At 46.0% G+C, this 12,815-nt stretch overlaps 1 protein-coding gene across 5 annotated transcripts in view; it reads left to right on the top strand.

Moving 5' to 3' along the window:
* The window catches only part of asic2 (acid-sensing (proton-gated) ion channel 2), a gene marked incomplete at its 5' end in the record, with an annotated part of 468,688 nt that overhangs the window by 316,654 nt on the left and 139,219 nt on the right, over positions 1-12,815 (top strand). Inside the window, one exon of one of the 5 annotated variants that reach the window (XM_079521493.1) lies at positions 1,569-2,270. The exons of the other annotated variants lie outside the window; for them this stretch is intronic. Within the exon in view, the coding sequence (XP_079377619.1) occupies positions 1,569-2,270 (702 nt within the window). Of the gene's footprint in view, positions 1-1,568; positions 2,271-12,815 lie in introns of those variants that run through there. 5 annotated transcript variants of the gene reach the window in all.

The raw sequence follows: 12,815 nt of genomic DNA, 5'->3' as shown, positions 1-12,815 counted from the left end.
GGAGGAGGAAAGGAATTGGAGGAGAGGTGCACGGAGCTGTCTTTACTTTAGTCCTTCATCGGCCACGGAGCAAACAGCAAAGCAAAGCTGCACGCGTTTCCCTTCGCTGGAAGGGGAGGTCTGAGGACCGAGGACCACAGAGGGAAGAATAGACCAACTCAACTCGCTCAGAGGGAACGAGAGCAGCTTGCACTTGCAGTGAAGTGAAGCGCGTGGGGACGCAGAGCGCGTTCGGCCGGAGCACAGCCGCGTGGAGAAGAGAGGAGGGTGCGTGTCCGCGGAGTGGAAAAGAAAAGGATGGAAAACTGCAGTGGAGTTTAAAGGACTGTGCAGGCGGCAGAAGGGAGAAGAGCGATATTATTTGGAGAGTAGGAGTAGCCTATTTTTAGAACGGATAAAAAAACCCAAACGTGAGTAGATGTTTGAATTGCAAAGTGCTGTGTTGGTGTCGAAATGGACCGAGGAGGGGGAGAGGAGAAACTCCACTGATAAAAGAGAGCTGAGAGAGCAGAGCGCGTGGATAATAAATGCGTGAAATAGCCACCAGTTCTGTTCCGGTACTCTGCAGGAAATAATTTCCGAGTTTGCAGTGTGTCAGTGTGGATGCGTATTTGCATCAGTGCGTCTTTCTCCACGTGAAAAAAAGCAGGCGTGTTGTTGTCAGAGGATGAAGTGCATACGCGGCCGCTACCCGCACTAACCCGCAACGCAGGACCCGGCGCTGGCGACAGAAGATCACAGGAGAAGGGGTGTTGTTGGGGCGGGCGGGCAATCAAATGACGTCAAGAATTAAGTCCACACGAAAAGGAAACTGCTCATGAAACTGCATGTGAAAAGCGGGGGAAAAACTGTGTGAGACTTCAATGAAAGCTCTGCGACACCTGCTGTTCGCTTAATTATGGTGTCAAGACAAGATGGACATGTCATGATTGCAAGCTCCGGTTGATATTCAGATGAACGTCGCTGTATAGCCAAAACAGACACAGCAGAAGGAATTTAAAGCACCTCTGACGGACTACACCAGTCACTCCAAATTGTCCACCCCACGTCCCCACCCCATGATTTATTAATTACCTCCCCTCCTTTCATCTTCTGTTCCTACTGCCTACTTTTCTTTAATCATTCTGTCCTTATAGTACTCACTCCCATCCTTCTCCCTCTCCCTCTCCTCCTCACTCTTGCTCTCCCTCTCTCATCCTCTCTGGTTCACTGTCACGCCTGGTTGATTGATTCTGGAGACACATTGTGTAGTAGAAGTCACCTTGCTAGGAGCACATGAATTTGCATGGCTGAAAATTGTCAAGGGTCAAGGGTGATAATAAATAGACTTGAAACTCAGTCAGAAGAGATTACTGTAGCTGAGAGCTAAAATTAATCAAGGCTCCTCCTGCATCACCAAAAAGGAGATTTAGATCCCAAAGCTGTTTGTATTTGTTTTCTTTGCGCGTGCACGTCTATGCGCAGTTGGAGTTCATGTGGAGTGCAAGTAACTGTTGCAAGGCTAATCACATTATTCACATATCCCGGTGTGGATTACAGCAGTGAGTTTACCGCTACCCTGGAGCTACATGTGGGCGCCTGGCCCTGAGGCCTGGTTGGGAAATGAAGCCTTTCCCGCGTCTTTAGGAGCGCTGTGGTCCGCCATGGCTCTGGAGGGGCGCTGTCTCCGGCACGGGTCCCCGGCGGTCATCAGGAGGGGGGGGCATCATGTGCTGCGCCGTCCCCCGAAGCCGGGCATTGCCCAGCTCACCTCCACCCTGCTGTCCAGGACTCGCCTCCATGGCCTGAGGCACGTCTGCGTCCCCGGCGGCTCCATGGGCCGCAGGGCGTTCTGGCTGCTGGCGTTCTGCACCTCGCTGGGCCTGCTCGTGTCCTGGTCCTCCAACCGCCTGCTCCACTGGCTCTCCTTCCCTACCTACTCACGGATTCACACAGAGTGGGCCAAGGAGCTGCCCTTCCCCGCCGTCACTATCTGTAATAACAACCCGATCCGCCTCTATAAGCTCACTAAGAGCGACCTGTATTTCGCCGGCCACTGGCTGGGCCTGTTGCTTGCCAACCGGACCGCTAGACCCCTGGTTCTGGACTTGCTTCAGGACGACCGGCTGCCGTGGTTCACCAAGCTCTCGGACTTCAGGCTCTTTCTGCCGCCCAGAAACTTTGAGGGAACCAACCTGGAGTTTATGGACAGACTCGGCCACCAGCTGGAGGAAATGATGCTCATGTGCAAGTACCGAGGGGAACCCTGCGGCGCCCACAACTTCACATCTGTAAGTCCACATCTCTTTGCTGACAGTGTCATTAACCCATTTAGGCCTGACCTCGAAATTTAAAAAAAATCTTCTAAATCCTCCAGTTTTCTGAAATAAATATTTTCACGATTTTTCAAAAATAGCAGACCTACAAGCTCGTAGCGCGCCACTCGGTGGCGCGCTATGAGCTTGTAGATCTGCTATTTTTCAATAGCTAAATTATAACATAATGTTTAAAACACCAAAAGGGGTTCCCGCCCAAACATGGGTTAACACCGTATCCTCCTGTTTAATCTTATCAACATAAAAATGTCTCACGTCATCAGTTATGCTAATTTAAATAAGGCAAGGCAGGATCTAGTGAGGTAATGAGGTGCAGCATATGCAGAGGGTGTACTGTACTGTAAAGCTCAGAGCCTACTGGTGGTGCTGGGGTGGGAGCAAACAAGGTACATACAGTTGGAGGCCATCGATATTGTCCTTTTCTTTTTGCTGAGGTTTGCGTGATCTGCGCAAAACCCCTTTTGGTGTTTTAAACATTATGTTATAATTTAGCTATTGAAAAAAAGAAGATCTACAAGCTCATAGCGCGCCACCGAGTGGCGCGCTACGAGCTTGTAGGTCTGCTATTTTTGAAAAATCGTGAAAATATTTAGAAGGATTTTTTTTTAATTTTTAGGTCAGGCCTAAATGGGTCAAATGATAAGGGACAATATCGGTGGCACCCAACTGTACATACAACATCAGTGGCCACACTGACGATACAACAGGTGGAAGTAAAATGAATCAAGTGCTCAGTTTTCAGTTTTAGTGGGGGTTCCACTGTGCACAAATTGTAGTGTCTATATTATATGGCACAAGAAGAACTATTAGGGCTGCAATCACAATTTGGTCATTTATTAAAAAATAATCATTCATTAGAATTTCTACACGTTGATTCATTGATCTAGGAAAAAAAACTAAAATCTAAGTATGAGCTTCTTTATTATTTGATGAATCAAAAAAAGTAATCGATGTAATTCAAATAAAATATGGTAATAATCAATAGTAGCCCTAATGAGTCTCGGTCATACAGAGCTCCTGTAGGCCTACTGCTTAGGGCAGGTGTCTTCAACGTTTTTTCAGGTCAAGGACCCCTTAGCTGAGAGAGAGAGATGAAGCAGGGGCTGCAGATTGAATGAATTGGGTTGCAGATTAAACTTTTTCATAGGTTATATAGATAGCTTCATAGACTTGTCTGACAGCACTATCATCAGTGTTCTGTTGGATTCATGTTGAATGTGTATTTTCAGACATTTCACTTTGCGTTGTTTAAACACATCAATACTTAGTAAACTTGACCTTTCACTCTGTACTTGATCTGTTCTTTTTTCCATCTACACCAAACCTCTTTGCCAAAAATAGCCAATCTACAAACGAAATGTTCAACAGGTTCAAGTGGTTAATGTAAAAAAACAAATCCTATCTCACAAAGATTTGGTTGCCTCCCTGTAGTAACTCTGAGGACCCCCTAGGGGTCACAGACCCTGAAGACCCCTGGCTTAGGGCGCAATTATGTCATTTGCATTTGAACCCATTTTGAAGTATTATGTAAAAATAATAGATTAGATTGCACTCTCTCACCTGTGTGTAGGATGATGTACAGTATGAGTATTAGACCTCCCATTACCATTTACCACCATCATTATCATAGCATATGGATAATTTTAGTCCGTTTTATGGAGCCTTACGTCATGACTCATTCTTTATCATAGAGCACTGTGTCTCTATGTGTCCGACAAGGACCCTTGAGGACCACATATATACTTTATTATTTTCCGTGGGTGGGAATTAAAGGATTTGCGCGTTTGTGCATGCCTGCATGTGTGGCACGCTTGAACCCTCACAGTTGTTTTCTCAGAGGCAAAATTTGAAAAGTATTCTGTTTTTATTGTATTGGCTGTGGCCTCAGAGCCTGACTGACTGAATGAGAACGATCATGGAAATAACATGTTGGGTGTAGATTTCAGTACAGTACGTGCCTGTAGGGCATACCGGAGTGAGTTAGACATTAGGGGGAGTCTGGGGACACATTTGCCACCCAGTCTCTGCTTGTTTAATGTACAAACAACCAATGTGCACATGGATGTGTGTAACCAGACTCTTCTATTGTGATTTTAACACATAGAGTAGAGGTACTCTATGTGTTAAAATCACAATAGAAGACATCAAGACCTCACCTGAGAGCCTGTGTGTGAATGTGTCTCGTCTTCATTCAGCTTCTGCCTTCTTCCTCCTAAATATAATACACTGTACAATTGATGCAAAAGACAGAAAGAAGGCAAAGCTCTCTGTCTACCGAGCAATCTTCGTTCCTACTCTCACCTATGGTTATGAAGTGTGGGTCATGACCAAAAGAATAAGGTCGCGGATACATGCGGCCGAAATGAAAGATAGGGTGATAATAAGTTCAGTCACGCGAGAGACTCAGAGTAGAGACGCTCCTACTTCACTTGGAATTTAGTCAAATTAGGTGGTTCGGGCATCTGGTTAGGATGCCTCTCGAGCGTCCCACTAGGGAGGTCCTCTATGCACGCCCCACTGGAAGGGTAGACCAAGGATGAGTCTGGAGCTCTCTGGTGGAGGTATTGCCCCCGCGACCCGAATACGGATTAGCGGTTGAAGCCAACAGTCCCGAACATCAATGTAGCCTATTTTAAAACTACAAGACAGGTAAGAGTCATGTCAACAGCACAATGATGTCAACAAAACAAGCCGCACGTGCACTTGACATGATCGGCCTGTCGATATCCACACACAACCCATCACCAACTCATTTTCACAATTGTTCAAAGTGGACAACCAGGGCCCACAAATTAACTTTTTTTAACGACCGTCACAAAACAGCCCCTAAATCTATTTAAAGAAAAAAAATGCTCATTATTTTTTCTTTTCAATCAATAATTTAGCTTTCTTCCCTCTATGTTTCTTCCGGTTTCTTCCCAATGGCATCAAGTTAGTTTAAGTGAAACTCGACTTCCAGGTGGACTGGAGTCAGCAATTAAAATAAGCTGATGTCAGCTATCATAGTGGTCTTAATGGATTTATTGATTTAAATGTTCCAAAAATATGACTCAGTTGCACTTGACTATGTTAATGTGGTCTATATCAGTAAAGAAACGAAAGGTCTGCACTTAATACAGAACTAATCGTCATATTGAAGTGCCGATTCTGATTTGACCACTACAATTCGGAGTCATGAACAGCTCTAAATTTGCGTGCGTGCGTGCTGTACTACTGACGTCCAATCAGTGACTCACTATCTCTCCCTGTCAGGTTCAGTGACGGTCATAACTGGTTAATTATAGCCCTCACAGTGCGGTAATCAAGAAAGCTATTACAACCCCCTGAGAATAGCTTAAGTGCATTGGCTCTGATGGTCAGGAGGCTATGTCTGACACGCCATCAGAATGGATGACTTTAATTTGTTTGAACACGCCATATAATTAGGTGAGCTTGGCATTGAACTGGTTCCTATCAGCTCTGCTCTGTGTCATGGAGCCCTCTGCCCAGCAACGGAACAAGGAGCCCCAGCGCCTCATAATGCAAATGGAGTGCTTAATCAGAAACATGCCCTCAGGCCCGGATCCCATTAATGATGTGAAAGGACTGTTCAGTGGAGAGCAAATCTCTGGAGGCACACCCCAGAAGTAATGCACACTGGCTGACGCATGTAACGTCAAACATTTGTCAGGTGCATATGCACTCCGCTGGGGTTCAAGTGGCCAACTCCAAAAACATAAAAAAAAAGGAAATGCATATCTGCATCATTTTGGTGGGAGTGTCGGTGGCAGAAACCCGCGACTAAAAATAATGTAGAGAGGTTTATGTGGAGAATGATGTGTAGCCTGCAAACTACTTCAGGCAGTATACACTTTTGCACGCATGTGCAGCTCTGTGTGGGAGACGTGTCAAGCAGATGATTTTGGCGCTCACTTGATTAATTGTACTTCCACCTGTTGTATTGTCAGTGTAGTGTGGCCACAGATGTTGTATTTGTTTGCTCCCACCCCAGCGCCACCAGTAAGCTCTGCTTTCCCTAACGGTTCTGTTTGCCCTGGGGGGGGGGGGGGGGGGAATCACACTTTATCTGACTGAAATGGATACACGATCCATAGTGAGTGGCAGCATGTTGGTGTCGGCCCTCATACTGTATGGTAGATCGGAGAGCCATGGGGGCCTGCTTGCCTATTCATCTAGTGCTCCTCTTCGAGAGGGCCGCCCGATGCCTTCAAGTTAATCCCGATGCTTTTGTTAATCTCGTTAGCCCGTTGCTACAAAGCAGCAAAGACTCCCTGCGGCCTGTGCATTATCACTGCATTTAGCGGATTGTTATTGAGAGACCAAAAAGGATGTAAGAGAGCCAGATTAAGAGAGGGGATAAGGTGGGAGGGACACAGTACAGGCACAGTACAGGTGCTAATTCACTTGTCTGTGTGTGTGTGTGTGTGTGTGTGTGTGTGTGTGTGTGTGTGTGTGTGTGTGTGTGTGTGTGTGTGTGTGTGTCCGTGTGTCCGGCCACGTGCATGAGCCTGTGTGAGTGTGTACTAGTCACTCACACTGGCGCATGCATGCTCCCATAGGACTACATTATATTTGCATGAGCGAATATGTTTCTTGTCTTGGAGAATCATTCAAGTATATGTAAATGTTGAATCCCGTTCTGACAGAAGCTGGATATGACAGGTGTAACATTACAGAGTCCTTTGAACTGCAGACAGAGAGAGAGAGAGAGAGAGAGAGAGAGAGAGAGAGAGAGCTAGTATAGAGGGGAGTTAGTATGGAGAGTGATGGGGAGAAAGAGAAGAGAGAGGGCTGGTATAAAGAAAAAGCAATGGGCTGGTATGGTGGGGAATATAAATGAGGGCCATATTTCTGACCAACCCCTCGCAGTAGCAGGATCCTCTGAATCTATCACAGCGAACAGGAACTAGTAGACCGCTCCCTAATCAATAAATCTATTATACGTGCTGTACTTTATGGCCTAGCCCCCACAATGTAAATGCTGACATAATTTCAGCTGTTCCTGTGCGCGCGCGCGCGCGCGCGCGCGCGTGTGTGTGTGTGTGTGTGTGTGTGTGTGTGTGTGTGTGTGTGTGTGTGTGTGTGTGTGTGTGTGTGTGTGTGTGTGTGTGTGTGTGTGTGTGTGTGTGTGTGTGTGTGTGTGTGTGTGTGTGTGTGTGTGTGTGTGTGTGTGTGTGCGTGCGTGCGTGCATGTGCACAAGAAAAAAACAATAACCTTGAGTGCATTGCCAAATGCCAATTAAGGCACCGCCCTCCAACCTTGCACTGGACAGTTTGTGCCGTACCTTATCAAACCAGAACCGACAGGCCAACTAAGCCTCTCTCGGTATAACACAGATATACATCTTCCCATTCCTCTCCCCGGCCACGCACTGTGGGCTAGACATTGCACCTATGATGATGAATTAAACCACGGTCACAGATAGAGATTATCGCCACATTTTTGTGCGAGATGGAAAAGGGCTATTCTTCCCTCCTAACGAACTTCTCTAATCGATCATATCTTATAATACCCTCAGCTGCACAACCTTACGCGCGCGTGCGTGTGTGCGTGTGTGCGTGTGTGTGTGTGTGTGTGTGTGTGTGTGTACGTGCATGCGTGCATGCGTGCGCGTATGCACCCATGTTTCTACGGTACAGTATGTGACACGATTTTGTGTAGTTGATAAACGAGTGCATATTCAAGGCCATGGCGGCCATGCAGGGCCTTCTAAAAGTCGACATTGAACATTGTTGATAAAAAAAAAGATCATAAATGCTGAATAACCTTGCTGGCTGCTCAAGTGTGAGAGGTAGATTTAGAATTAAATCCTGCTCTTTGTTGTGCTTTCCACTGTCAAAATCCCCTGTAATCTTTAAGTAAATCCTTAAGGCAGCAATTTGTCCGTTTTACCTTCACCTTAGCCTCGATACCCAGGCTTTCATTTCGTCTGCGCGAAAAATGAAAGCCTGGATTTACACATGGGCTGCACTGGCCTAAACGTGGGAGTCAACCTTTCCGCGTAGGCGTCGCTTCAAATGATGTGACGTCAGGGCTCTTACCAGTGGAACTTCAAACGAGGCTATGCGAGGAAAATGAGGAGAATGGCTGAAGAACCCACCACACGTGTGCCGACTCTGTGGAAATAACTTTGACAGTCCGTTAGAATGGTATACTCCAGCAACCAGTGGTTTCTGCTTCTGGTCGACACAATAACAGTGCTGCACTGGGGGGGAGGAGAGACCGGGGCTGACGGACAGATCGGTGAACCAATGGTGGGGGTGCGTAAATCTGAGCCGCGGCACTCCCATCTAGGCCAGAAAGGTCTAGCGTTAGCTCAGGCTACCTTGACTTACTTAGTCTTTGCAGAGATCTTGTTTGGTATTTTCACACCGGAAGTTCCTCTAAGGACATGTCTGAGAGTCTGGGGCTAATCTCACAAACTGCCTGTAGGCCAAGGAAGACATTTTATTTCTCACATATTCTAAATCTCTATTAAAATGGGCTTAAGAAGGGAGGGCTTGCCCTAGCTCTCAGTACGTTGTCATGAGATAGAGTCCAAAGAGAAGCACGCACATTTCAAAATAATTATACAGGTGCTGAACAAAAGATACGTACTATGAAAAAAAAATTCATAGTACGTATCTTTTGTTCAGCACCTGTAGAATGATTTTGAGCAACTTCCACTGACATGAATAGCGGGGGGAGGGGGGGGGGGGGGGGGGGCGGAGCCTCGCGCCAGATCAGTCTCTATCCTTTTATATACTCTATGGTTAAAATGGTACTTCCAGCAGTCTTCCGGGTGCTTACACACACACACACAAAACACACACACACACACACACACACACACACACACAGGAACAGCTGAAATTATGTCAGCATTTACATTGTGGGGGCTAGGCTGGGAATAAAATGGACGGCCATAAAGTACAGCACGTATAATAGATTTATTGATTAGGGAGCGGTCTACTAGTTCCTGTTCGCTGTGATAGATTAAATAATGAAAACAATTTTTCATAGTATGTTGTCATGCTCATGTCGCCATGAAAAAAATAAGGGGTTCCCAATGCAGCTATGCCCAAATATGGAGTGAATCATTTGAAGCACCCGGAAGACTGCTGGAAGTACCATTTTAACCATAGAGTATATAAAAGGATAGAGACTGATCTGGCGCGAAGCTCCGCCCCCCCAAAAAATGTGGTGCCCAAAATGCGGAAGTGCAAACGTGCTCAACGTTAAAGCCCAGCTGCACGGGGTTTCCTCGTCATACTTCCACGGGTCCGCCTGCAGTCCCTCCTCTTACCGCTAGGGCCCAGTGCTTCAACGTTGGAAAGCCTCACTGGCCCCTTGATTTTAACTCTATGGTTGGCTCGAGCGGAAGGTGAGAGCGGCCTCAGGTTTGAGCCGCTCTGGGAACCTGCATGGGGCCACTAAGTGGCCCCAACTCTAGATGTCAGAACCTCTGGTGTTGTGATAGCTCTTTTCAACTTTAATTTTAGACTGGAAGTGGAGGTCAGATTGGGCAGAAACGTTGCCCAAGCATGTAGATGACATCATAGGTGACGCACGCACGCACGCACGCACGCACGCACGCACGCACAGTTATCAGAGTACACAGTCAAATTCATGTATCCCTAAAGGTCTATTTGGTTTGTACACTCTGAGTTAAATCGACACTGAGGATTTTACGGTTTAGGAAGAGTCCTGTGCAGTTTTATTAATTCTACTGTGTGGCACAAGTGTGCTCAGGGTTTAGTTTCCAATTTCACTCTACTGTAGGTCAAAATCCCCCAAAACCTCTTACCTCATTATTTCCATCATCCTTTTCCGAAGCTGAGGATACTGCAACTCGCCATGTTTGAGTAGAAAGCGTTGTGATACATTTGTACAAGCGATGTTTAAGACACGAGAGATTCGGCCGATAACTACCCACGCAGTGTTTTCCCAGAGTCCCACATAGACACTAATGAAATAACCTGTCGGCGCTGAGGCTCCTGTGAGCCTAAATTGTGGCTCTGGATGTTGCTTTCCTGATGTGTCTGTAATATTCCACTGAGAATCTCTTTTTTGTGTGTATATTTTTGCTTAATTGCAGATCAGATTTTATAATCTCAGGTCATTGTAGAGATTATAAAATCATGTTTTTACCAATATGATTTTATGAGATAAAAATAAATGCTGATGTGTGTCAAACTTCTGAACCCATCGATTGCACTGCGATAAACTTGAACATTTCTGCCCTCAAACTAGATTCCTTATGCTAATCTGGTATGTTTTTAAAGCTGTGAGAAGATGATGCACAAACAGGAAACATTGTGGCATTGATCTATTTTCAGTAGCACAGCTTGTTTTCTGTTCAGATTCGCTAATTACCTTGTGCATTCTTTGTGAAGCTGAGATATCGGCACCACCTGTTGGAGTTTTATCTAGCTGTCTCCCTCTCAAACCTCTGACCATAAAGGTGAATGCAGAGATTAACTGAAGGTTATTTGCAAATGTCCCCTTTGCGCAGTCCACAAAGCTGGATCAATTACCACTGAGGCTCTGAGGCCTTCCAATTGTATTTTAAGCACATCTAGGTAATAAAACAGGGCTCTTGTCGTCTCGTTTGTCATTGACCTTTCCATGGTGTTGTACAGCGGACCATAAACTATTGATCTGACCAGGAATAAACAACAGGCTGAGTCAGGGGGAAGCTGCAGCCCCGACCTCAACAATCTCATTAACGGAGGCAGCCCTCGGCTGTGTTGTGTCCCAATCGCTTCCTGCAGAGGGGGAAGACACTCATAAGGCCCCGCTCCAGGCTTGTAGTAAACGCCACAATGCCAGTGCGACCCACTGCAAATGGTCATTCTGTTTGGCCAGTTATAATGCTAGAGTTGCAGGAGCAGTTCACTTCCTCTTAGCTGTTTGACAACAAGCGGTGGCTCTCTGATAACAATCACCTTTAATCTCCCCGTATGGAGACGGCCCTGAATGCAAATGGGAAGATTATACATGCTTGGTATTCATGAGGTCAAATCGATGCATAAACCACGGGACCTTCAAAGGGTTAGCATTTGAAATAGAAAGCTAATGGGTGACGTTTCCTTCCATGAATAGCATTAGCTATAGGGCGGCAAAAAGCCCACTTCACTGCAGCTGCATTACATGACATGCAGGTTGGATTACTCTAGGTTTTTACTTGCTGTATGTGTAGGAGTTGGAAAGGTCACACAATATGTGCTCCTGTGGCAAACTACTACAGCACATGTGCTTTTTGAAGGTGAGCCTTCGTGGCTATAGGCTGTTGAGAGTTTATGTTTATACAGTACACGGTTTGACCTGCTGGCTCTCCTGTGTATGGATGAAAGAGACACAAACACATGCAATGCGTGCATGTCATGAATCACGATGAATGCACTCACGGCTGATGCCTGGAATGCACAATCAAAGCTTATATATCCTACCAAATATCCTTCTGTATCCACCCACACATAACCAGACTCTTACTGCTCAGAGGGTAGATCGGCTATAGACGCTTTAGCCCTGTCCAGGGATCTCTGTGGCCAAATCAATCAACACGGAGGGCATAGAGCCGACACTAATGTGAGGTTCTCAATACCTTATACTGGTTCTTTGTCGCTCATATGAACCAGATAGATGAATTTTAACTCTTGTGCCAGGCCAGTGTCCAGTGTCCAGTGTCCAGCCTAGAGCCATAGAATGCAACATATGGAACTAAGATGCAATTAGAGTTGGCTCTAGTTGTCTATTACTCACAACACTGCAGCACCGTTATCCCCTCATTCACTTTGTCCCCAGTGGCTTCAGTGAAAATACACTTTCTCGTTTATTTCTTTTGTGGGGGCTTGCCGCTGAGAACAACAATATTATGTGAGAGTTTATGATTCACTCTAGTTAAAGCACACAAGGGCATGAAAGAGGCAGGCATCCATTTGACTTGAACATAATTCATATTACATTTTCGTTCGAGAATGAACACTTTCCACACATCACAATTCACCTCATTACTCGTTCAGGTTGCCAGGAAATTAGATTCTCAGCCATTTCCAGAGCAGTTGGCCCCGATGGGTTGTGCATTATGTGATGCAGTGGTGCGTGGGTTGGAGTCATGGCCCGTCCTCAAAGGTTACAACGGCGCTGAGCCTTTCTGAAGTTCACGTCAGATTGCCCTGCCATGCTTGGCAGGAGTGAGTTCCACAGCCCTGGGCTGAAACAAAAACATTCTGTACAGTAGCTCTGTGTGATGGATATTATCTACATATGAATCTTCACCTAGTTCCTTCCTTCCTTTAGTACCCGGGCGCCATAATACGCTTCACTGCCATGCATTACGACATGTCTGATTTGATCAAATACTACTAGATCAGAATGCAGCCTGCATCAGCTGCCTCAGCTATACGAAGTGGAATAATGCTTCCATTTCTTTCTTTCAGATTCCTGTATGTTTTTCTGAGACCATGTTCTTCCCAGGAAATATGCATACTGGCAGATTTTATTGTATGGCTGGCTAT

Source organism: Electrona antarctica, assembly GCF_951216825.1.
Source record: "Electrona antarctica genome assembly, chromosome: 14".
Taxonomy (NCBI): Eukaryota; Metazoa; Chordata; class Actinopteri; order Myctophiformes; family Myctophidae; genus Electrona; species Electrona antarctica.
The sequence above is the reverse complement of the archived record's forward strand: the minus strand, read 5'-3'. Positions and strand labels throughout refer to the sequence as shown.